This window comes from Quercus robur, chromosome 5 (assembly GCF_932294415.1).
Source record: "Quercus robur chromosome 5, dhQueRobu3.1, whole genome shotgun sequence".
Lineage (NCBI taxonomy): Eukaryota > Viridiplantae > Streptophyta > Magnoliopsida > Fagales > Fagaceae > Quercus > Quercus robur.
In genome coordinates this window covers 74,350,576-74,377,333 of record NC_065538.1, presented here as the reverse complement: position 1 = coordinate 74,377,333, position 26,758 = coordinate 74,350,576, and the positions used below count along the sequence as shown (strand labels likewise).

General features: G+C 33.8%; 3 protein-coding genes across 6 annotated transcripts in view; 1 reads left to right on the top strand and 2 right to left on the bottom strand.

Annotated features, from left to right (window-relative positions):
• Window positions 1–26,758, bottom strand: part of LOC126727042 (calcium permeable stress-gated cation channel 1) — a 37,038-nt gene that overhangs the window by 9,042 nt on the left and 1,238 nt on the right. The window contains exons 2-12 of one of the 4 annotated variants that reach the window (XR_007656127.1): window positions 26,382–26,705; window positions 26,124–26,282; window positions 25,654–25,789; window positions 25,114–25,215; window positions 24,702–24,821; window positions 24,519–24,599; window positions 23,395–23,735; window positions 23,055–23,300; window positions 21,716–22,040; window positions 20,594–20,827; window positions 18,758–19,156 (exon numbers count right to left, since the gene is read on the bottom strand). Coding sequence is in view for 3 of the 4 variants with exons in the window: in XM_050432503.1 (XP_050288460.1) it covers window positions 18,887–19,156; window positions 20,594–20,827; window positions 21,716–22,040; window positions 23,055–23,300; window positions 23,395–23,735; window positions 24,519–24,599; window positions 24,702–24,821; window positions 25,114–25,215; window positions 25,654–25,789; window positions 26,124–26,282; window positions 26,382–26,695 (2,328 nt within the window). In the remaining variant the exon portion in view is untranslated. Of the gene's footprint in view, window positions 1–18,496; window positions 19,157–20,593; window positions 20,828–21,715; window positions 22,041–23,054; window positions 23,301–23,394; window positions 23,736–24,518; window positions 24,600–24,701; window positions 24,822–25,113; window positions 25,216–25,653; window positions 25,790–26,123; window positions 26,283–26,381; window positions 26,706–26,758 lie in introns of those variants that run through there. The other 3 variants (XM_050432503.1, XM_050432501.1, XM_050432502.1) reach the window with 3 other exon arrangements.
• On the top strand, window positions 549–4,151 carry LOC126727045 (mediator of RNA polymerase II transcription subunit 7b-like; the record flags this gene model as incomplete). The annotated part of the gene is made up of 3 exons (XM_050432506.1): window positions 549–911; window positions 999–1,072; window positions 3,794–4,151. Coding segments are annotated over 3 exons (498 nt in total), but the record flags the coding sequence as incomplete, so codon positions are not given.
• On the bottom strand, window positions 8,217–11,728 carry LOC126727043 (protein transport protein sec31-like). The gene is made up of 5 exons (XM_050432504.1): window positions 11,681–11,728; window positions 11,421–11,513; window positions 11,214–11,315; window positions 9,634–9,808; window positions 8,217–9,446 (listed from the first exon to the last, which is right to left on the bottom strand). The coding sequence occupies exons 1-5, from the start codon at window positions 11,711–11,713 to the stop codon at window positions 8,449–8,451; spliced, it is 1,401 nt and encodes a 466-aa protein (XP_050288461.1). The 5' UTR covers window positions 11,714–11,728; the 3' UTR covers window positions 8,217–8,448.

The window sequence follows — 26,758 nt, the reverse complement described above, 5'->3', positions numbered from 1 at the left end:
TGAGTAATTTATTATTTTCCAGATTATTGATAAAAAAGGTAGAAAGCACCATTAGGAGGGAACTCTTTCCCTCCCATTTTTTAAACTAGTTTGGACACTAGTGATGAATGATTTTTTTTTTTTCTTAATCTGGATTTTTCCGTACACTTTAGATCTTATGGGTTTTCTGATTGTTAATCTCTTAAGCACATTGTCTACCATTGCAGCCTTTTGAAACTTCTGCAAAGATGAAGGAAATTGATTCAAAGTAATTGGTTTCCGTATTGTTAATCTCAGATCTCTATTCTGATTTGAAAGGAAAATTCTCATAAATCATAAAGTGAGTTTACAATGCCCAACCTTGGATATATATATACACTAAGGAGTTGGTTATGCTGACAACTCCGTAACAAACTATGCTGGTACTACAACTACCAACAATTATCTACATGTCCAAAATTATTAACACATGTTTGAAAGAAAGTACAAGTAATTCTGCACGTGGAATACTCAGCCATAACCCCATTGCCATGTGAAATGCCCTACATCACAGAGAGAGAGAGAGCTGATTATCTGTTTGCCCATGTATTTCATCAAATTATGATACAATTGATAGGGAAAATAAACAGCTGGTAGTGCACTCTGTAACCTCCCCCCTGGCCCTGGTCTCTCCTTTTGTGGTTAAGTGCTACTGTACTCTGAATGCTTCCCCCCCCCCAAGTGTTTTTTTGCTACTAGATTTTTTAAAGCTGCTGATTTTTGTAGATTTTAAGAAGGAACTGAGGTCCCTTAATAGAGAGTTGCAGCTGCATATTTTGGAGCTTGCTGATGTTCTTGTTGAGAGACCATCGCAGTATGCAAGGAGAGTGGAGGAAATATCCCTTATATTTAAAAACTTACACCACCTTCTAAATTCATTGCGTCCTCATCAGGTAAAATCATTCTAGATTATTTGTGATAATTTCTTTTGGATGGTTTTCAAGAATCTACTTCATCATATATTGTCCTTTTGCTTATAGGCTCAAGCAACGTTAATTCACATTCTAGAACTCCAAATACAACACCGTAAACAAGCTGTGGAGGATATAAAGAGGTATGACCTTAGAAAGTGTGTGTAACTTTGTCTTCCTTTTGAACTTATCAAAAAATGTTTATCTTCCTTTTGAGCATTTTATATGAGAAATTTCTTTTGCACTTGATTTCTTGTAAGATCATTGGAAGGGTGTCATCATTTTACCTGCTGAATGTATAGCTTTTAGTTCCAAAAAAAAATGAAATTTAATCCATTGATTGTTAGTGTGTGTGTGAGAGAGTGATAGTTACAATTGAGCTTTTAAGTGAGAAAATTGCTTTTGCATTTTGTCCCTTTTAAGATTGTTGGATAGATGACTTCATTTTACATGCTGAATTAATAGCATTTAGATATTTAAAAATAGAAATAAATTAAAAATAATTAAAAATAATAATAATCCTTTGTGTGTCTGTTGAACCAGGGAGAGTGACTGAGTGATGTAGGAAAATTTAAGCCCAAAGTCCCATTACTCCGTTTTTCAATCCACTTGCTATCACAGGACCAGTCTTTTATTTCTCTTAAGTTATGCTTTGTTATTATTATGTCTATAGTATTTTTAAAACTTTTGTGAATAGAATGTGACTGTTAAATGAAGTTAAATGCTTAGGATTTGATTGTTCTATGCAAGTTGAATGGATAGGATTCTAGGTTTACTAAAGACTATTATAAATATCACCTCATTTGAGTCATTTTAGGCAATCTTTTCTTATATACTTTATGAAATTTTAGATTTGAATATTTATTGAGCTGTTTTATATCCTAGCAATTGATATTTGATTGTTCCAACTTCATTCCTATTATCTTTTTCTTTGATTTAGTCTTGTTTATTATTGGTTTTTTTTTTTTTATTAAAAAAAAAACCCTTCTTCTACCCTTGAACTAAGTTTTCTTAAACCCTTCTACCCTAGAACTAATTTCTCACCGTATCCAGTGGCATTAGAGCAAGCATCCTAGATCTAAGCCATAATATTTATATCTGACTCAAAGGTTACAACTTTAACCTATGGTTGGTCATGGTGGAGATCGTGGGGTTTGATGAAATCTAGACCAACTGGCAGAGAAGCAGGAGCCCTTATAGGAATTATGTAAGTTGACCACGAACATTAGGACATTCCAAAAGGTGCTCTATGACTACTTTTCATGCCAACCTCTTGTAGTTCATTCCTGGACTTGTTCAACTCAATTACAATTAATGTGTTGCCATAAGATGGAGGAATAATGATGTTGATGTGTTTTCGTTTTTTTTTCTCTCATCTTAATAAAATATGATCTTGTAGGCTGGTGCATATTTGTAAGTGTGCTAGGAAATATCATTAATCTTGTTTGTGGAACTCTGGAAGCACAAGAAAATTGATAGTTGAAATCAGCTTCTCTTTGTCCTCAGTATGGTGTTTACTGAGCGTTGCCTTTCTTCGCCTTAAAAGGCAACTTATGATATATAGGACAATTATCTATGAATTACAGCTGACATTATGCTGACTTTAGGGTCTGACTGACACACTTAGTTCTACCTCAGATGGCACCTCCTCCCCTTGTAAGAGCATGGTAGAGGGTGAGGTTTAAGAACCATTGAGTGTGTAGCCATAAACTTCCATGGAGGGAATTTGAATTTATTCTACTTGAAATTGTTAGAATAAACAAAGTTGATTGGCAGTATATGCCTCTTGTTTGTTTTTCTTTATACCATAAGGTAGGAACCTTCATCTTAGGTTGTGTTTGGTTCATGTAAAATATTTTCCGGAAAATAAATATTTTCCGGAAATGCTATTTTCGGAAAAGGAAAATATTTTCAAGTGTTTGGTTGCATTTCAAAAAATGCTTTGGAAAATATTTTCTAGTGTTTGGTTGTTTTGCTAAAAATGCTCTAGAAAACCTATTTTTATCATGTTTCTCACATTTTCTTAGAATCCAAACATATATTATTACAGAGAATCAAAATATATAAACAATCAAAGAAACAAAAATCAAAACAAAAAAATTAGAAAAGCAACGAAGCCTGAGAGAGGGACTTAAGTGAAAGAGAGAGAGAGATCGGCGGCGGCCAGTGGGGGTTTGAGTCTTTGAGAAATGGGTTTGCGGAATGGGTTCGTCGGAGTGGTGGGTTCGTCGGAGTGGTGGGTTTGATGAATGGGTTTATCAGAGTGGGTTTGAGGAATGGGTTTTCTGGGTTTCGGGAATGGAGGGGACGACAAAGCTAGAGGGGACGACTCGCCGGTGCTTTGGGCATTGCTTGACGAACGAGCTTGGTCTTGGGTGGGTCGAGGACGAGATCGTTTTGGGTGGATCGGTCTTGGGTGGTGACGATCTAGATGGCAGCGCCGATGAGCTTCCAGCGGCGACAATGGGTGCGATCTAGCCGGTGCTTCTAGTGGATCGGTCTTGCTCTTTCTCTCTCTCTCTCTCTTTGCGTGTCTGAAGCTCGGTCCGGAAATGGTTTGAAGTGAAAATATGAACGGAAATGATTTTACGGGTGTTTTGGGTTATTTTACGGTCAAAGGGGAAAAGCATTTCAGTTGACTGAATTTACTGATTCAACCAAACACTCAAGTTTTATGGAAAAGTATTTCCGGAAGTAATTTGAAGCCAAAACAAACATAGCCTTAAGCATTATAAGTTTCTTCTCAACATTTGCATTATATGTAATGAAGCTGTAATGTCCTAGGGCAGTGAACATGTAGTCACTATGATAGCTCCCAAATGCTTATTAAATTGACCTTACTGTTTGCGTAATTGCTTGTTCAGGAGAAGAGAAGAAGCTCGGAAACTTCTCAAGGAGTCAATTGCAACCTTGGATGGAAACTAGTGCATGAATTAGATAATTTTTTATGAAACGATAGCTGCATTTACTCAGCGCATCTTCTGTTTTCTCACACTTCTGGAAATCTGACCTGAATATCTCTGTTGTGTCACATATGACTGTTCGGGTTTAATTTTAAGTATGCCAACCGAGTAATTACTAAATTCTAACGAAAGGATCTTGAGCACAAGTAGCCTATTAGAGAATTATGAAGAAAGCTGAACAAATACTTGTGGATCTAAAATCTGCTATTGTAGAAATATATGAATGGCCAACTTTCCTCGAAACCAATTGGGGGACCCATTATGTGGCGATTTATAAGATCATTTATGTATTTGGATGGAGAGAAGCAACAAAGCTTACAAATAGACTCTAGAGCAAAAGCTTATGCTGAGATGCTTCAGTCGGTTCACACCACCACCCCCCCACCAAAAAAAAGAAACAATTATGAATTTATTATGTATGTCCAGGATTAAGTGTCCTCTGTATGACTATCATCTACAGAGGAGAAAAAAAAAATTACATTTTTATATTGTCCCCTGAGATGCTATTAGCTTGTACTATACCAGTACCTTCACTATAGTCTGTCTTTTTATCACATTCTACGTGATCTGAGATTGCACGTGCATTCTGCATACCGTGAAGCAGAATCTTTGATTTTCCCATAGCCAATTGACTAGCCATCATCTTGTTGTACATGTTTATTCTCTTTGATTTCCATTTTCTCGGATGCATTCCTTTGTTGTCCTGACCCGAAACTTGGTTAGTCCACGGATATTGGGAATGTTTTTACTGGGCTGTTAACTACATCTTTAGAAGAAGGCCACAGCTCATCATAATTACAAGGCCAACAACTGGGTCATCATTGCTGCATAATCATCACCTGTGAGGATATTGAGTCAGATGGATACCATAGTTTTAAGAGAGAGGAGGACTTAGAGACTCTTCAAAGTTAATCAAGTTCACCATGCTCTTCTATCAAATTTTTTGACGGGTTTCACTTTTAGTTTAAGACATGTTACGAACTCCAAAAAAGGATAACAATATATATATTTTTAATACAAGATAGAGATTTTACTTTAATCTAATATAAGTGTATATGTGTGTGAAGTTCCCTCTTAGAAACTTGAATTTCGACCCTTACTCCTCATACTTCACAAGTACTTATACTTATGGGATGACCATCACACCAAAAATGTGTGGTGATACAACAATTCTAAAATTGAAAAAGGAATAGGCTATAAGCAATCAAACAAATTTCCTAACACTACTTCCACTTATGGAAGAAAAAAGAAGCAAAGCTCAAAAATTTGCCAAATCAGTCCCTAAAATTTAAATCCCTCCTATAGAGAAGAGCTTTCGTCTCTCTCTGGGCCTAAACATTCACGTCCTATAGTATCTGACCTATAGGAAGCATAAAAGCACTCGTGTAAATGAACTAATTGTTAAGCCATCAATAACTTAATAACCATCAAGCATGTACTAACATGAAAATATCCGGGACCTCAGTAACAGCTAAAATGACCAAATATCATTATTGACCAAAATGATTAATATTTTACTACTGTTTGAGAAATATTTAGTAATTTATTACTTTTTTAAACTTGAGTTTAAGAAAGTCGAGTTTGACATGGAACTTGAGTTTCAAAAACTCGAGTTCCATAAAAAAAAAAAATGCTGCTGGTGTGGATTATTTTAATTAAAAATGCCACACGAAACTCGACTATAAAAAACTTGAGCTCTTTGTTGTACTCAAGTTTTCTAAACTCGAGTACCATGTAAGAACTGCTTTCATATATTGATACGTTACTTCTTGCACCTTCATGTACCTTCATGTAATGGAAAATTATACAATGACCATTTACTATACTTAAGTAAAAGCATGCAACATTTGTTATTTTCTATGCCCCTGACACACATCATTAAGGTGGTGTTGTTTTTCTTGATTTCCCAATTAAAGTAGGGCTAATTTAGTAAAATCATGTTGACTTAAACAGTATCTATGCAAACTTAACAGGTGCTGGCCAGCACCATTTTTTTACTCTTTTGGATTATTGGTTGACTAGGCAAAGTGTAGACGGTATGATTTGTGCCTGCTCTGTTTCTAGCCTTTCACGTGAATCTGCATCTCTTTTTTTGTGTTGACTGGCTTGAGTAGAGTGTGGTTGGATTTCCAATGCCAAATGGTTAAAATATTCTTTACAAAACTTGAAGTACGTATACAGAATACATTCTTACATGGTACATGAGTTTATAAACTTGAGTACCATATTGCTAGAAACTTAATTTTCTTAAACTCGAGTTCCTTGTGGTATTTTTTAATTCAAATAGCCCAAGTCAGCGGCAATTTTTTATGGAACTCGAGTTCCATGTCAAACCCGAGTTTCTTAAACTCTAGTTTCAAAAAAAATAGTACATTGCTAAAAATACTAACAATTTTGGCCATTTTCACCCCTCAGTTACTGCAAAATAAGTACCATTACTCAGGGTCTTCTAGCCTTGCCTTGTAGATCAGTCACCAGTGGACTTGAAAAGGCATTTTAATAGTAAAAAGAAGCCCATTATCACAAATATGATATCCTATCTCTAGCCTCTCATCAGCTCCAAAATTTAAAGTAAAGAGAAAACAAAGAACTGTAACTTGTCACAGTCAACTATATTTATCAAGGGAGTTCTTTATTCACATTATCAGAAATGTCAAGTGATCATTGTTCTGCCTTTCACCAGCCATTTTGCTTCAGAATAGAATGCACATCTTCCAGAAATGTCTGAAGAGCAAAAACAAAATCACATTTTAAGAATATACAGCAAAGGCAATCGATGGGCTAATAAGTTTACAATGGCATTCTAACATGTTTCCTTTTCCTCCACAATGCCAACAAAATAATTTTATGCAAGTTCATCCATAAAGAATTTGGGGCATAGAATGAATACACTGAAACAATGATGCATGTTTCCTTTGCAATGAAATCAGTTGCAGTCCACAAAAGGCACATTGCAGCCAAGCTTATCTTCATCTGTATTTTTTGAGCACTGTAGTCTCCAATCACATCTACACATCTACAATATTCAAATAAATACTGGCATGACGACCAGGTTTTTTTACAGTATTACTCACAACTCTTCATGTTGCAATGAGACCATAAAATTAATAAACCCTTGCTCATAAATAGACCTGTTCATTTAGCTGTCCTATCTGAGTTTAGGGCAGGTCTCAGCCTAGATTCAGGCTGAATTGTGAAGACCTGCACCTGGCCTGCTCAGGAGAGAGGACCTAATGTTTCAGCCCTAGCATATGCTCAATGGACCCAGCCTAAGCTTCTTATTTGTTCTTTCAAGGCTTAAGCCTATACTGAAGGAGCCCCTTAGGCTACTTGGCTCCCTTTTATGCCAAAAAAATAAAAATAAAAAATTGCTCGGCATGATTCATTTTGGAAGATTAAGAGCCTGCTTGGGTAAGCTTTTTTCATCACTCAATTTTCGTCACTCAATTTCCATCACTCATCACTCATTTTTTCACACTCATTTGGCAGCATCACTTTTATTTTCATCACTCAATTTTTTCACACTATTCATGGGTCTCACACTTGTCAGTCAGTATAGTTTTTTTTTTTTTTAGTACCTAACTCACCGAAGCTAATATGTATATATATATAAAAAAAATCAAACAAACCGAACAGCCAACCCAGGAAAAGAAAAAAAAAAATAACAACGCCAACCCAGAAAATAAAAAAAAAAAAAAAAAAAAAAAAAAAAAAAAAAAAAACCGAACAGCCAACCCAGGAAAAGAAAAAAAAAAGAAAAAAAAAAAACTGAACGGCCAACCCAAAAAAAAAAAAAAAAAAACTGAACGGCCAACCCAGGAAAAGAAAAAAAAAACAAATAGCCAACGCCAACCCAGAAATAAAAAAATAAAAAATAAAAAATAAAAAGTCAAAAGGTGGTCAAAAGTTGGACTGTGGATCCCTCATGTGTGTTTATTTATGGAAATGCCATTGAGTTATGAGTTATGGAAACTGAAAACAGCCTTTTGTTGTTTTCAGTTTCCATAACTCATAACTCAAAAATCAGAGAATTAAGTAATGAAAACAGAGTTATCATTTAGCCAAACAACCTTTTTACTATGAGTCCCACCATTTTTAAGTTATGAGTTATGAAACCAGAGAATTGAGTTATCAAAAAACTCAATCCAAACAGCCTCTTAGTTTTCATAGTTTCATTTTTGGAGAGAAAATTTCAAGGTTGCAACCTCTACTCAATATTTAAATACCAATACGCTATTGCATTATTGTAATAACCCTTCAAGCACTATACAAAAATAATGGGAAACAACTACTTCTCATATGCTATGTGCATAACATAAAAATCTATACAAATTAAAATTTCATTTTTCTCATTTTCTTTTCAGCCAAATATAAGGAAATTTACATCAGTTTTCGTCCTTCAACTAATTTCTTCTCTATCCTATCACTTTTGAATCATTACTATTCTTTCTATCCTTCCAGTTTTTCTTACCTCCCACTATTTATCATCTATCCTCCCTACCAAATGCTCTTTCTATCCTCTCCCTACCAAATGATGTTAGGCTTTCTCTACTTATCTAGCTCCTAAGCAACTTTGCTATTCCCTCTGGCAATGGAGCTGGTGTCAGTTGCACTAGATCGATTTCCTCATCATTGCTAATCCAGCCATGGTAAGGTCGCCTCCTTCGGGTAGGACGAATATCTTGTAGTGGGGATTGGTTCACATGTGGAGGTGACTGAGCAAAACTTTTCCCAATTGTTGCAGCACCACCAGAACTTGCTGCCAGTGGTGGTGGGAGATAACGCATACTACCTGCAATATGTGGAGGTGGTTGGGCAAGATTTTTCCCATGAGTTTCAGCACTACCAGAATTTGCTTCCAGTGGCCGTGGGAGATAGTGCATACCATCTGCAATATGTGGAGGTGATTGGGCAAGACTGTTCCCAAGAGTTTCAGCCCTACCAGAACTTGCTGCCAGTGGCCGTGGGAGATAACGCATACCATCTGCAATACGTGAAGGTGATTGGCCAAGACTGTTCCCAAGATTTTCAGCCCCACCAGATCTTGCTGCCGGTGGCCGTGGGAGATAGTGCATACCATCTGCAATATGTGGAGGTGATTGGGCAAGACCGTTCCCAAGAGTTTCAGCCCCACCAGAACTTGCTTCTGGTGGCCATGGGAGATAACGCATACCATGTTCAATACGTGAAGGTGATTGGCCAAGACTGTTCCCAAGATTTTCAGCCCCACCAGATCTTGCTGCTGGTGGCCGTGGGAGATAACGCATGCCATCTGCAATACGTGGAGGTGATTGGCCGAGACTGTTCCCAAGAGTTTCAGCACCACCAGAACTTGGTGGTGGTGGTGGTGGGAGATAAATCAAACCATCTGCAATATGTGGAGGTGACTGGGCAAGACTGTTCCCAAAAGTTTCAGCACCACCAGAACTTGCTGCCTGTGGTGGTAGGAGATAACGCATACCATCCGCATTAGGTGGAGGTGACTGGGCAAGCCTATCCCCAGGAGCTTCAGCACCACCAGAACTTGCTGTCGGTGGGAGATAATGCATACCACCTGCAATATAAGAGCATACATAACATGATTAAAGTAGCAGAGAAGTTCTCCTGCAATTTATTTATGGGCCAACCACACATAAACCTTTTGGTTAAATGTGCTTGAATTTATATGTTGATTGTTGAAAAAAGAAAGAAATTGAGTAAAATATTATTTCAAAAGCTGTAAATGAATAAAAGCGGATTACGAGATTCATGTGCACTGTCTGGAGCCTCATTAGGATGTGAGGCTGAGTCCAAAGCCTGGTTAGTTAGCAACATAGCATCTGTGGCCCCTGAGTTGGAGCAAGTAGGTGTGGATGGCCCAACAGCTGAAGATTCTTTATTATCTGCATCTCCCGGATCATGTTGAGGAGAATCATCCTTCAAGAATAATTGGGAAATGAAATTATTATTATTATTATTATTATTATTAATTTGATTAGTAATAATGTGAAGGTTCAAACTAGCTTCATGACTACATTGTACAATTAATTCCTCTTGTGCAAGGTATAAACTAGCAAGAGCCAAACTGTAACTAATTATAAGATAAATACTACGTAGAAGTGCCAATGAACTCTAGCTCAAATTACACTTCCTCTTCCCATAATATTGAGATGGTGAATGAGATTTTCAGTTCAAGACTCACTAAGTGCATGTAGATATTACCAACCAATAAATTATTATCACAGAAGTTCAACTAATGAACCACAAAGCTGTATAGAATATATAGAACTAACAGAAATTGGTATTAGCATTACTCCGCTAGAGAGAGTAATTGAGGGTGTTAACTAGACAATAACACAATGAGTCATTGCCATAGGGGATCAAGTATTAGGGATGTCAGTCAATTAGAGAATAATTTGGAGAGTATCAAGAAAAAAAATGAACTTCAGTCTTCATTATGGAGCCTAACTGCAACATCAGTTAACCTCCATGTTAAAATTTGCAGGACCTATGAACAACACATAACTATGGGTTTCCTCAAAGGGAAAGCGAGAGAGAAAAAAGGGGGGAGGGGGTTGTTGTTGAGGGTTTTCGTCTACAGGGGATGAGTGAATCAAGTTATATCTCAAATTATGACCTCTTTTTTTGTAACAGACTCGACAGCACCACTTAAAAATTTGCAGCTGTAAATTGGGAAACAACTAGTATGCGTTCCTAGTTTTCGACAGAATAAATGAAATAATGAACATGGCTTGCCCAAGGCACAGTGATGTAGTTCTAACTCCTAAGTGAACATTTAGTGCTATACTCCTTTTCCAGATATAGCTTCAATGCTTCATTAGTTTCTGAAAGGCATAAGCACGTCTCACAGAATTGCAACCCCCAATGGAATAAGAGCCAACCAACAACAAAATTATTGAATGTTTCTTTCTTTACAAGTGAAATCATGGAATGTAAATAATATCAGGCCTCTAGAATGCAACAGCTAAACTGGTTTGATTGTTCACTAACTTTGCTTTATTACATATAGATCCTATACAAACTGAAATGGACAAATTAGCATAATGCCTAAGTACAACTTCCCTCAATGAAGCCATATATGTCTGGGCTCAATTAAAAGGTGGATGACACTGATTTCCCAAGCAAGTTATATTTCATTTTGTTCTTTCTTTCTTTCTTTTTTTTTCTTTTTTTTAACATCAAGATATCAAGCATAAAAGAAATAACATTTCTTAATGAGCTGTAATTCAAATTGCATGTAACAATAAAAGAAATCAAAGCATATGAAAGGGGGAAAAATGAATACTTATGTAGCATATAACCAAAAAAAATCAAACTTTACCTTCTGATCTTGTGGAGCATTTGTTTTTTCAAGTAATGTTTCAACAAGGACGGAGTAAGAAGAGTCTTCAATAAAGACCCATCCTTCATTTCCACCATAAACCTGAGCCAAAACCCAGAAACCCATTATGGTTTTTTGCTTTCAAAAACACATTGAAACATAGAAAGCAAAAAACAAAAACAAAAACAAAAACAAAAGCTGACCCACATTGAGTAGCTCTCTTACGGCGACTTCGACAAAATCCTGAGGAAATCCATAGGGGCGCATGGCGTCAAGAGCTGCAACCAGACGAGTATCTTTCTGCAAAACCAAGTGTGTGAGAACATGACAGAAAATAACATGGGAAAGAGACCATTTTTTAGTTTTTAATAATACAATGTGGGATTGTGTTTGTATCCAACAATAAAATTTAAGAGAAGAAAACATGAGAGAGAAAAATGAGAGGGAAAAGAACAAAAAGAATGAACCTTTTTTGGACGACCTCTTGGTCTTGAAGCCATTGATGATCTCTCTCTCTCTACTTCTTTTTTTTTTTCTTTTTTTTCTTTTTTGAAAGTCGCAAAAGAGTAATGATACAGACACAACAATTTTCAGAAGACTCAAACACACAATTAATGGCAAGTTATGAAGAAATGTATGACAAATTGTGTGATGGTGATGTTGAAAAGTTCAACCTAGATATTAGTCAAACAAGTCAAAAAAGAAAAACAAAATAATTCGCTATTGTTAATGTGTCAAATTGTTATTGATATAAAAAAAATTATTTATTTAAAATGGACCAAATAAAAATAAAAAAATTAGTAAAAATTTACAACTAAAATTGAGTAGATTGTGAAAGGGATTTGAGGTTGTTGCGTGTATGTTGTTTGGGGTGGAGACATGAAAAATTGAAGAGGAATATCTAAAAGAATTATAGAGAAATTGGGAAATTTTGGCCATGCTTTTTTTTTTTTTTTTTTTTGTAATTTTTAATTATAAATAGTTGAAGGATCCTTAAAAAGAATTTTACAAGCTATCTAATAATTAGATAAATCTAGTAATTGATTTTTTTTGGTGTAAGGTTTTTATTATCTTTTAAAAAGGTAATTATTTATTGCATAATATTTCCACCATAAATTATTGAGTGACATAACCAAATGCAGTTTCATTAATCATAATTGCTTTTTTAGTAAAAGTTTTAGAAAAATAGTAAACACTATTTCTTATAAGAATATACCTTAGGCGAAATTCAAAGTCTATTTACAAAAAAAATCTTATCTTTATGCCTTTGAAGGTGGAAGTTTAAATTTAATTTCATATATTATAAAAACATCGAACGATATATTTGAAATTTTGAATTCCAATAATTTTCAATGATTTAATTTAAATCCAAACAACGGATTTTGAAATTTATATAGTTTAAATCAATTGTCTAGAATTAAAACACCAAACTAAGGATATGTTTGATTGAGGTGAAAAGGAGGAACATAAAAAACTTAGCTGAAGAAATAGTAGGATGATTATTATCTTTCTTTGTTTGGAAAAGAAGATGGAAGTATACTATTTTTACCTTAGACCAATAAAATTCTCTCTCCAAAATGGAGAAAAAAATAAAGGTATAAAAATCACCTACGGAAAAAGAAAAGCAAATTTGTGATTTTACCCCCACATCTCTCTATCTGTAAGGTTGTTTGTAAGGTGTGATTTAACCTAGTCCTTTTTTTTTTTTTGTATAAAAAAAGGAAAGAGAAAATAAAATTTTCTTTAATAAAAATAGAGAAAATAAAATAAAAGTTGAAAATGCAAAAATATCCTGAATTTGGGCAAATTGTAAAAATACTTCATGGGTTTAAACTCTTCTTAATAATTTTTTAAGATTTTCATATTCATAAAATAAACCTTTAAAAATAACTTTTGTTAGCTGTCATGGAATGAAAAATCACGTGATCTTAAATTGGTTTACTTGTGGGTTCCAGTTAACTCAACTGGTAAAGTTTTTAATAGTTAAATAAGAGATCTTAAGTTCAATTCTCGTTTATATCAAAAACTGATTAGTGTCTTAATTTGATGATAAAAAATTATCATCAAGACAGTTACTATAAGTTGAAACTATCTATAAAAAAAGAGAAGAGAAATGATATATCCAAACTTTTTTTTTCCTATTCTCTCTCCAAACGTCTAAAAATTATTTTTCTAATGGGGGCAATAACCCCTTATTTTATAGCCAAAAAAAAAAAAATCTATAAATTATTTTGATTAATTTTACGAATTAGGTAATTAGAAATTAGAAACACTGCGTACAAATAATGAATTCGAATTCCCTCTAAATTTAATTACCACCCTCACTCACAGTCTCACTCCCACTTTCAACTCTCTCTCTCTCTCTCTCTCAGAAAAGAAGATGCAGTATAAGAAAGAAATCTACAGAAACTTTCAGCGTGGCAGGTAAGTCTTCTTCTTCTACTTCTTTGGGTTTTCATTACTTTCTTTAACAGTCGTATATTCAATTTCACACATACTTTTATTGCTCGCTTTCTATTCTCTCTATTTTTTTTTTTTTTTTTGAAGTCTGAAAGTTTTATGTTGTAGTATTGATAAATTAACAACTGGAAGCATTGCTATCTTTGCTGAACAAATGATTAAACACTTCTCTACAGGTTGAGAGAGAGAGAGGAATTTAGTCAATTCCAAGATAGTTGAGTTTGATAATTTCCTTCGTAAGCCAAATGCAGTTCCACCAAACTCTACTCTTGCGATCCAAAGCCCATTTTCTGGGGCCAGACCAAAACCAAATGCATTCCCAGGAACTGCTCAGAATAGTGCCCCTCCTTTGGTCACAAGGTTTTAGTCACCTAGGTGCTTCGCAAATTGAGGGTCTTGGAATAATGTTAGAATCACTTATCAAAATCTTTACTTAGTTACCTCAAATATCATAGTTTTTTGTTGATTATAAAACAACTTTTATTACTGATATTACTGAAGGGTCACACAGATTTCTGGATATACTGTTTCTTTCATTGTCGTTGGGCTCTTAAAAATCTCTTAAGCAAATTTTCTCAGGCCCTCTTCGCCATCTAACAATGGTTTTGCACAACCAAATGCCTTCCCAAATTCCAGTCAGACATCAAGTGCATTTGGGACAAACAATTTTCCATATAAAAGTGAAGGTACAATTATTGAAGGTTTTCTTTCCTCCATTACTCGTTTAGGTGTTTTTGTGTTATTTCTGATGATGTCATTTGGTAGGTGCATTTAGCTTCCAAAATCCTACCCAGACACCTGGAAGTTCCATTACATCCAACACAGCAGGCTTCAGCAGTGGTGGTAACATAATTGGTGGAAGTAACTCATTTTTTGGCAAAATTTGCTAAATAGACTGATTTTAGGAACTATTTGGGTGAATAGTATGCGCGTCAAAGAATTTGGTTAGTTAGACTGATTTTGGAACTCGAGTTTGCTAAGCTCGAGTTCCAAGTGGTTTTTTTTTTTTTTTTTTTTTTTAAATTCCACGTCAGATTTATGTTAGAATTTTTGGGTTGGAACTTGAGTAAACTCAAGTTCCAAAATTAATCTAACTAACTAAATACTTTGACGCACATACTATTTACCGAAATATTTCCTAAAATCAGTCTATTTAGCAAATTTTGCCCTCATTTTTTCCTCTGGTAGCACCTGCACAAATATCCATTTCAACTAGTAACAACTCACCCATCCTTACAAATGGGCCCAACTTTAATACAGGTGGACCAGCAATCACAAATGTTCAATTGGGGTAAGTTTGTGGAAAAACTACTTATATTTGTTATTACTTACCCAAAAAAAAAAAAAAAAAAAAAAACTACTTATATATTGTAAGCCAATTGAAAGAAGTCTAATTAAATAATAAATTCTGAGTTCCATTCCAATTATCAAATTTCACTTATTTGTGTTAAGTAACTAGGATTAGCCAGGCATTTTTTGTTTTTCCTTTCTGAATTATTTCTGTTAGATTAGCTGACTGATTTAAAAATATCAAATTTTACTTCTTCGGCCTCTATATTATTATTATGATGATTTTAGTCAACATGGGCTTGAGTCCAAACAGCATACCTGGACCGGCTTCAAACTGTTTTTGACCGTTGCTTCATGTAAGGCCACATTTGCCATCAAAATTACCTTATCAAGAAAGGAAAAAGTTTGGCTTCAAAAATGTTTAGAGCTATCTTGCTCCATGTCTAGTTTTTAGTTCAAGATTTTTTTTAATAAGTCATATTATTTATTTAAATAATACACATAAATAGTTTTATAAATGATAGCTTCAAATAAGTTTGGAGCCAACCTTTGTCCATCAAGAGGGGGGGGGGGGAGGGGCGTAACATTTATCATGGTCTTTTGGCATCTATAACTTAATAAAATTTGTCTTATTCATTGTGTCTCTAGAATTTGCAGTTGGACTGGAATTTCAAACTTACTAATGAAATTATTTTTTTGCCAATCAATAACAACTTGTAACAACTTACTACTTATGATTTATTGTAAAAATGTTGTAGATATAACATTTCTTTTGTGAACATGTTAAGACATCTTGTTGTCGTCATAATATAATCACAACTGCTGAAATGTCAATTCTTTATAAGTTAAAATAAAATATAACAAAATTATAAATGTACTTGTGTTTTTAGAAATTGTTTTTGGTTTAGTAAACTTTATTGAGCCAAAATTCACTGTTTCACATCTAGTTTTCTTGGGTTGAATTTTTGTATTTTTATCTTTACGCATAATTTTGAGTAAAAACACAGTTTTACTCACCAAAAAAATAATAAAAAAAATAAAAAACTTAGGACAAAAACACTTTTCATCCTTTATATTTGGAGTAGTTCACATTTCCTCCTTAAACTTTAAAAGCAAACAATTTTTCCATTAATATTTTGGAAAATAGCAAATATGTCATATTGTTATTCTCTCAGTTAAACCTTAATAAAAACTTATGATTCTTAAAATATTCCATTGTGTAGTGTCTAAAATACTAACACTAAATTTTAACATCCAAATTTTTTTTCCACATATTTTGAGTTTTAGATGGTAATAATACTTAGAAAGTTGAAATTATGATATAAGACATTTTATTTATTACCTAGAGAACATTGATTTTCTAGGTTTAATACTTCAAAACTTATAATTTATCTAATGGAAAATTCGATGACATGTGCCTTTTGTTTTGTTTTTTTTTTTTTTTTTTGGGGCTTAAAATGGGTGTTCATTAAAAATTAAGCTAAACATTACACCTAGACTCATGTAGAATGCTAAAGAAGGAAGTATGAATGACAAAATTTTCATTATGTGTGGTTGAAGGTATTTGATGAAGAGTTTCAATTGTAGCATATGACATCATTCATGATGAAAATTTATATACGTGACAATGTCTTAGCAAAAATCAATTGCTAATTGTTGGAAGATAATATTCAATCTTAGAATTTTTTAGTGAGTGAATACTACCTTTAGCAAATAAGTACTAAAAAACTATTATAGTAAAATAAATATTCATATGTTAAATAGCTACCATAACCTTATGTGTGATTAACTATCAAAATTCTTATACAAAATGAGATTAACTTTGTATGACATACATTTTTTATATATGTAAATAGTTTCATACTTCTTCAAATAGAAATTTTTATCTTAATTTTCTCACCTAAAAAGTAGCACGTGCCTTGCACATGCCACCCTAACTAATATATATATATATATATATATATAAAGGGTATATATGTTAATTATAAATTTTCAATATAGACTAATTTATTCATCACTTATGTAAGCTAACTAAATAAATCAAACTAGCATGTGTTTATTATAGGGAATATCTATGAAATTTCCAAATCTATGAGATGCAAAAATAGAGAGAAAAAATGTGTCAAAGAAAACAATTACATATGATAATATTTACGTGGTTTAGCAATTTGTCTACGTTTACAGAATTACAGTGATTTCACTATTTTCAAGAAAAAATAAAAAAATGTGATAGTAAAGTTTTTCTCTCTTAACACAACACACAAAATCCTAATCTAAAACAACTGTATTTTATATCATATACAAAGGATTCGCAATGGGCTAAAAAGGGGCCAAAAAATTTCTCCTCAATTTTCCACTCCATGGACTAAGCCTCATGAAATCTTCATTAAAAACCATAACACTTTTATACTGGATCGGGTCATAATTTAGATTAAAAACAATTAGGCTCCACATAGCCCAACATTTATAACAAATACATTCAAATTGATTAAACTAAAAAATGATAATACATTACAAATGACCCAATTTTTTTTTTCTTTTCATCATATTGTCTAATCAACTCCATCTAAGAAAGTTATTTGGCCTCTTTCATATGATGCTACCATTGAAAAACCAATGTGCAAGGTAAACTCTCAATGTAAAATGTGTATTTGTTCTGATATATATGCATATATCTCATACTTTAATCACAATATAGGTATTTTGTGTGTTGTTTTTCAGATTATAGGTATTTGTTTATATGCCCCATTTTTTACAGAATTGTTCTTTGCATTTCATCTTTTGAATGAATTATTCTTATTAATATTTTAATACAGGATTCTTTTTTGTTCTTTTATGAAATTTTTTGTTTGAATGATAAGATTTTGGTTGATGCTAATAGCCATTCCTTTAATTGGTTTCTCAATTCCTGGTGGGTTCTATAATGTTATCTTGATCCCACATCTTCAGCCACTTAGAAAGGATAAAAATAAAATAAAATAAAATAACAAATAAAAAATACAACAACAACAACAACAAAGGGATTTTTGTTAGCATACGGGTCTCTCTACATGATAGCATATGGGTCTCTCTACGTGAATTTAGAATTTAGTATTTAATTCTTTCAATGAAGATGTATATAATGTTATTTAGTGAATTGAGAGTGAAAATTTTTACCGGTCTTTTTCGTTTTTTAAATTAAATTGTGGTGCAAATGTTAGGTTTCCCTTTTTCTTTTGGGGATGATTCAAAAGCTGTTGTTTTAAGGGGTTACATTTTCAGCTCAATCCAACTTAACACTCATTTTTATTCTAGCTCTATACATACCTAATAATATAAGGACGCGTCCTTTGATTTTGACACCACTTGGATAGTGCCCCAAGTGTTTTTGACAAGAACTTCGTCAACATAGAAGTAAAATGACTCAAGTTTGGCTTCTTCAATCCATCAATACAACAAACCATAAAATAACAGAACATAATACACACACACATATATAAAGGAGGTCCAAGACGCATGTAAGAGTTGTTGGATAAGAAGAATTGTAGTTAATGTAGCTTGGAAGATGAAACTGTATCTCTCATTCGGATTATTCACACTATTTACACAAAAATGTTTTGTCATAAAATTCCCACATGAAGTTTAACTTAGGCCTATAAATACAGGGATTCACAATAGAATTATCAAATAGAGGATCCAACAATTAACAGGCCGGTTTAGGAATAATACACAAAATTTCTACATTTTACCAGCCTGCACTCTAGTCATTTCATGCACAGCAACGACAACTTGCTTTCTTGCTGGAGTTCTTAAAGGTTGTGACTTCCTGTCTCTCTGTGTTTGTATACGCTATTCTTGTTCTTTAATTTACAGTGCCAGCCTGCCCATTAGTACAGTTCTGTGAAGGTGAAACAAACAGTAAGAAGCCAAGTTTCCAGCCTAATTTAGGGCTGTGGAAGCTCTTGAACAGCCTCAGGCAGAGATGGGGGGGAAGATGCACCACTAATTTTGCTGGGAGCTGGTGTATTCCTTCGGGACTGGCGTTTTGTAGGCACAATCACACTCTCATTCTCCCATTTGTCATCATTAATTTCATCATCTTCTTCGTCTTCGCTAGCTTTAAAAACTGGATGTAAATATGTATTTTGAAGATAGCCTTTCAAGTTCAGGTTTGGTTCCTTTGCCCGTTCTAAAGTATCTTTCATCATTGCTTCCTAAACGCACAGCATGAAATAATGATTAAAATGATGTGAAATCCCTAAACGTGAGAGAGAGATTAATGAGAGCTGAAATCAAGTGTGAGGAGAAATAAATAGAACTGAAAATTTGCTTTCTGTTTGACAATAATGACCAATATCACTTCTTTTTTTTTGGTTAAGTAAAAGATAGCGTAAAAGGAAACCTGAAATGAGTACAAAGAATCAAGGAACAATAATGGCCAATATAAAACATAGCCGATGATTATATATTATTCAAGAACTAAAAAAAAAAAGGGGGGGGGGGTTTGGAACAAGAAATATCATTCAAAAACAAGAAATATGGTCATTGCAGTATTTCACAACGCATTACTAATACAAAAAATACTAACAGACTCATGCCCACTGCCACACTTGTATTCTAGATAATGTAGACTGATACAAAGCCTTAATGGGGGGGGAGAGGTCTCGGGTTCTATACCCATTTCTCTATTTTTATAAATCTTATAAAAAAATGTAGACTGATACAAAGTTCAATTTTTGTTCTGATGCATATTTCCCCTGGCTAATAGAAACAGCCACCAAATCTCTCTAAAGCTAGAACCAGGATATGATCATGTTTTGTTAAGGTTGTGATGTTATAAGCATAGAGAACATGGTTCTAATCAATAAACTCTTGAAATGGATTAATCATACTAATACATATTGAATATCAGACTCAAAGCTTCCAGAAAGTGGGTTTATGCCTCAATGCTCACTCCCACAAGACAGCTTTATGCATTTAAAGCTTCACACCAGATCAGAGCCATGTTTATAAGAATTTTTTTCATGAGCATACTCATGGTCTATGCTACACAAAAAATCAGAGATCTTCAGAATCTAGGTTGTAACATATCTAATCTACCCCAGAGAATTTGAGCATTACGTCATTGAGTGAAGAAGTATAATTCCTTAGAGAAAAGAGTAAAGATTCAAGACACAGTGGAATCAGATTTAGCAGCAATGAGGGCTGCCTCTATAAGGTTCCACAAATTCAATACTAGATTATTGCTCCATAGCTTAAAACATATTCAGCTTCAACCCAAAGTACACCTCAATCATATAAGATCACATGTTTAACTAAAACAATACCATATAAATTTAATTAGCAATAGTCACATATGAAGAAGATGATACACAAAAAAACATCCACTAGCAGATGCATTCACACAGACATAGGCATCTTCCATATCAAAGACCAAAGCATGACACTCACCATATCTTTCCAAGTATAAGACTTAATCCACAGTTGTATTAATTAGTTACAGGAATTATAGACCTAACTATCATATATTGAGGAAACAAGAATGTAAATCACCACAATGAAGACAGTGCCAAGGAGTTTCTGTCAGAATGCATGCAATAATTTTAAATAATAATACAACATCGACTATGCAACTTGTAAGTTCAACAAACCTGTAGTGGATATATGACAAATGCTGCTTCATATCGGCCTTTGCAGAACCTACTGAACCATATGGTTAGAATTGGAAGTGCAATGAGAAATGGGGTTGACTGGGCAGCTTCTTTTGTGCTCATCAATCCCATTAGAAGCACTTGTGAAATGACCAACGCACTTATAACACGCCCATGGACATCAGGCCAAAATGCCGCAGCACTCTCATACTCTTGGTTATAAACATTTATGATCTGCATTTTCAAAAGTAAGATGTAAGATATGGCAGAAAGAAAGGTATCTTACTAACATTATATATTGCTATGCTAAATACTGAATACCCATTACCCACACACACATAAGCAAACCCGTTGAGTAGGTTGTACAGAGATCTAACAAACAAAATAAATTTGTCATGAAGGGAAGTAATTAAAGAAAAAAACACACATCTTGGAAGAACTGAATTTCAAGAGAAAACCTAATTCTCATAACCAGGAATGCATATGTCAGATATTGTCATCTGCAATATTTTTATCTATAAGCACACACCATATGTGCTATACATAAAAGATGTTGAGAAGATGAGTCGTCAATATGTATGCCTTTTATAGTTAAGACATAAAGGAATATACAGTTAAAATTAGGTGAAGCTGGTTCATTGTTGGCAAGAGGGAAAAAGAAAAAAGAAATATGAAAAAAAAAGAAAAAAAAAAAGACAAGGTTAAAAATACAATTTATTTCTATTATTTTTCTTTTTTTCTCAGAGACAAACTCTTCTATAGAAAAATTTCCCTTGGATACAAACTTTGGTTGCTCTCCCATAGGTTTAAGTTTAGCTAGTTATATGAGTAACTTCTATTACAATAATAACGATAAACAAAGCCTTAGTCCCAAATTTTGGGTAAAAAAAATGGTTTTGTGTTCTACTTGTTTCAACCTAAAAAGGCACAAGTATTACGCATTTAACTATTGTTCTACACAAATGGGCAGCAAGCACTGAATGTACACCTCCCTAGCAATTTTTCTTAAAAAGCCTTCAACAATTCGATGCATTGGATTGATACTGCCATATTCACAGGCATGTGTAACCCCATATTGTCCTTTATACATAAAATTTAATAATGCAAAATACCACTCTGTACCTGATGACGGAATACAACATAAGCCAGGCCGAAGAAAATGATTATGAAAGGAAGTATAATAGGTGTCACTGTAGCATACACAAGGCCCAGTAGGAAATAGAATTGTATACGGGGTTCTCCTGTGTTGAAACCAAGACTTCCTGGATCCATTGCCTCCTCCCTATCCCTTTCTGTCTTCACCAAAAAGAAATTCTTCAAGTGATACATTATAAGAGGTTTCAACATTAGAATTTCCCCAGCTATACCAGCCCATCCATCAACCATAATATAAGTTATGAAGAAAGTTGCTCTCATTGGAATTGCCACGCCTAATGTTTTAGGAATCCTGCCAAAATGAAAACAAATATACTAATTTTATAAAATCTAATTCTAAGATAAAAACTTAAATTGCACAAAAATTAGAAGGAATGAACTAGTCTATTTAACCTAAATTATGTAAGTTTGATAGATAATCAATGGTCAATACTTGATAGATGGTAGATAATGTAATTATATAGTTAAACATTTCCAAAATTTTAACATTTGTAAAAAAAAAAAAAAAAAAAAAAAAAAAAAAAAAAAAAAAAACCTGAACATGCAATATATGTTACAAATTGCCGAAGAGAAACAATGAACTAGTCTATTTAACCTAAATTATGTAAGTTTGATAGATAATCAATGGTCAATACTTGATAGATGGTAGATTATGTAATTATATAGTTAAACATTTCAAAAATTTTAAAATTTTTAAAAAAAAAAAAAAAAAAAAAAAAAAAAAAACCTGAACATGCAATATATGTTACAAATTGCCGAAGAGAAACAAAAACTGTGGAAAGTCTTGTCCTTGTTGACTAAAAGAAGAAGCAAAATAATACCCACCAAGATACTCATCATGTTTTTCTTTTTAAGTACAGGCACCAAGATACTCGTCATGTGGCTATGGGATATCCTAATCCATGCCTAATGACATTATTCTCTACCATTTAATACAGCATTCACCATTAAATGCCAACTGGGACTCTATTATATGATTCTGCTAGTCACTATTTATCAGATATCATCTTCAGCTTCTATGGTTCTACAGATTTTTTATTTAAAAGCTTACAGTCTTACATGTAAAATGCCTATTTTGTGCAGAAGGGATCAATTTTGATAGATATCTACAAACTTCATAGAGCCACAAAATTTTCCTAGAAAGTTACAAGTTAACATATCATTTAATATTCAAATACTCAAGCATGCATATACAATATACAGAGCACTAGCATACACATGCACCCACATACAAATATATTTGCATTGCCAAGAAAAAGAGACACTGAGCAATTAAGGGAATGGCACACATTTGAGAATAACATACTCGTTTGCTGATTGGTGAATAAATGTATTTAGCTGTTCAAATGCAGTTCCAGCAATTATGCTCCCGAGGAATACATTTACAAAGTTGAAAAGATAATATCTAGAGGCCGATCTCCTCTCTAGAGATGATAGAGAATTAAATCCTTCAAATTTAGACATGAACATCAATATAGCTGGCAGAAAGATAAGGAATAACTTCAATGCAATCCCAGGTAGAAAACCTTGGATGACTGATTTAATGAAACTCCTGCATTGCAAATCATACATAACATTATGAGTAATTTGAAGTTATTGCAGACTAATTATTAACACAAGAGGCCCAAGGATGAAAGCATGCTCACATTTCAATAACACTTTTCAAGAATGGGGCTGCTTTCTCAATGCCCTCGATAGTTGCAAGAGATTGTACAAATGTAATGGGGATCATGAAAAAGAAGGTCAAGAAGAAAAATGCAACAGCTACAATCAGCCTTCTAACTGTGAGGGAAACATATGGAATAGCCAGGTTTGGCCAATATACATCACGTGGCTCTGGAGCCCACTCTGTTAACCAAATAGTTGGGTTTTTGGATTGTTGAGTTTGCGCACAAACAGCAGCTCCCCAACGAGTTTTGAAAGAAACAAATGCTGCAGGCATGATAGATTTTGGACTGTTTGTAATTCTTTCCCTCTCTACAGCTATCTGAAGGAGAATTGATCCATTTCAATTATATTGGACCTTAATGTGTACCCAAATTGCAGACAAAAAAACAGCCACATAATAAAATGCAATAACTTTTCACTTAAATCTAAATGGATGCATGAATGTAACAGGCAGTGACCAGAAACGTCCAGTCAAAATTTCCACTTAACATGAGCATTTTGAAATAATTAAGGACAGACAAACAAAAAAGGCTCCTGGGATGCTGTAAATGTGTAACAGGAATTTTCCCCTCCCATATGAAATATCATATGCATAGTTGTTGAAAACCTCAACTAGATATATATTTAGCTAAAGAACTTCTAGCTCCGGTGGAGAAATATTTTTTTAAAAATTAAATTAAAATTTTAATGAAAAAGATAAGAGGGCAAAGCCCTAGTACATAGGGATATAGAGCTAAATTTATATTCATGGGTGTTTTTATAATACTAAGATCAAATTAATAAAGTATTGCCAACAAGCATATCAAACAGAACACTGAACAGCTTGACTAAGGCTTTGACAGTGAAATCATGTTGTTTATGAGATCAGTGGGACAGCAATTTGACCAGCCTCATGGTTTAAACATTCTGGATGTGGTCTAGGTTGAAGCAGAATGCCTACTTTTTTAAATTTCAAATAATCATGACAAATATCTTCAACCTTACTTAAAAGATGATGGCACATGCTCCTATGATGCTCGTGGCAAACTGACACAAATCAATATTCACAATATTATGGAAAAATAAATTCAATTAATCAAGAAAATCAAGGAGTTGCACTTACTTCTTTTGACAGTTTCTCAACTTCAGACACATGATGATCAATTGCATCCACTTTTTTTCCCCATAGCCCAAGAAAACCAGTCTGGAAGAGAGAACACAGGTACAATTGGGTTAAAGAAAATGGTAAATTTGAACACTGATATGGAACAAGCTACTAGAGACCTATCAGATTGCATTGAAGTACCTTCATGAAGGGCCTCTGAGAACTTTTTCTAGTATATTTATTTTGGTAGTAAACAAGCCAGTTCTGCAATTTTTTCTTCTTCTTGACCAGTTTGTCAAGCTTGTTTGCATCATATACCGCCTGCATATCACAGTCAATACATAGTAAGTCAGAGAAGACATAATCACAATAAGATAACTTAAGTGCATGCTAATAAACAAAGATGATTGCATAACTTATTTTCCTAGGAACCAAAGATCCCTAAAACAGTAAACTCACTAGCAACAGTTCACAGTCTCACACCAGCTACTCAAACAAATGAGTTCAAAGCATGCCAGCAGTTCATGGCTCCTTAACACAAATCAGAGTCCAAGATATCATCAGTTTTCTTTATTATTATTTTTATTTTTCATTCTGTTTAGCAAGAACCAACCTGATGAGTAAGATAGTGATCCGGATGGTTGACTAGGAAAAAATGCTCCACAAGCTCACTTGTAGATTCATCAGGGTCAGATGGAACATTTCTGACAAGGACCTGTAAACAATTGAAAATTTGAGACAAGTTTATATCAGGCTGCGACATAGAAAAATTGTCCTGTTACCATAACATAACATAACATTAGAAATTATCAATAAAGTTCATCAAAAAAATTGTTACAACACGTTAGCCTTGAAGAATATCTCAAGCATCTATTTTTAGTACTCCAGGGAAAAAAAAAAAAGCCGCAAACAAGTTATTTTGATGTTTGGTACTTTAAGTGGTTTTAATATTTTTTTTTATAAGTACTTTAAGTGGTTTTAATATTAAGAAAGAGAAGAGTCACTAGTGAGCTTCTTTGTATAAATCAAGCATCTGTTCTTATTTAAATCAAAGTCAAATACTGCAAAGAATAGTTCATAGTTCATCATATTTCTCATAATTAAAAATTAAAGATAATCTGAACTAATTTACGAGACAGAGATATGATCTCACAGTGAATTGATCTGGGCGGCGTTTTTCTGATGCAAGAAACTGCAACCGCATTAAGGCAACTTTCTCATACTCCTTCATCAACACATAGCATGTCCAAAAGGTAAAGGCATATGCCATCAATATATGACTCCAAAACCTGTGATCCAGGATGTGGCATAAATATTACATTCAGGTTATGAAGATGAATCAAAGCATGAACAATCCTTCAGGAATGAAATGCTAATAACAGATTTCTGGATAACCCCAATAGCATGGATGCTACAGGAGAACATTTGAAAGAAAAATAAGCCAATACATCAAAACCCTTGATATAAATTGGTAAATAAGCTATGCTGTGGGTGGACCTAAAAATTAGGGTTGAAAAAAGGAACCATAGAACAATTACAAAAGATAAGCGAAGTTCTGAATGGTTTATTCATGTCAAGAAATGACATGGCAAACGAAATTGTCAAGGAAAAACGATTTCAAACCTTTGTGATCCAGTTGGGATATTCGAAATAGAGAGCTTATCGATGTTACTAGCAGTTACATTGGAGAACTTGGTTGCATCCTCTAAAGTGCTATTTGTCCAGTTAACTGGCACCAAGATAGACCATGCAAGGAAGGCTATAGGAACAAAGATCTTAAGTCTGCATGAATAAATTATAGAGAAATCAGTACAATTTAATATATTTACGTTTTCACAAATATACGGACAAGAGACAATTTTGACTTTGATTACTACATACCCTAACAGGTAAATCCGCAAGTAAACAGCAGAATCCAGTCCGGCATGCTCAATGAGGGCAGGTTCCGGCATTTTCAGTGCATCTGGCATCCAATTCAAAAACCTTATATATGACCTAAAGTCCAGGTTCACAAACTTGCTTACAAATGTTCCGGATGTTGTTGGATCTGTTCTTAAATTCCTAAGGTACCACTTTGGGAAGTACACTCTATCATTGAAAGGTTGAAGCCTTAAAAAGGCGAATGCCAAAAGGAAAATGAATGCACTGAGAATGTTGATAGCTGCTGAAACTCCAATATCTCCAAGTGTAGCCATTTATATATATCTGGATATGAGAATTTCCCTGAGTAAGTATGTATAAATGACGAGTAATATCAA

Coding starts and splice junctions, on each gene's coding strand:
- LOC126727043 (XM_050432504.1), bottom strand. CDS start 11,713: ATGGCTTCAAGACCAAGAGGTCGTCCAAAAAAG. Junction 11,316..11,420: donor CCGTAAGAGAGCTACTCAAT/GTGGGTCAGCTT, acceptor GTTTTGGCTCAG/GTTTATGGTGGAAATGAAGG. Junction 9,809..11,213: donor ATGCTCCACAAGATCAGAAG/GTAAAGTTTGAT, acceptor TTATTCTTGAAG/GATGATTCTCCTCAACATGA.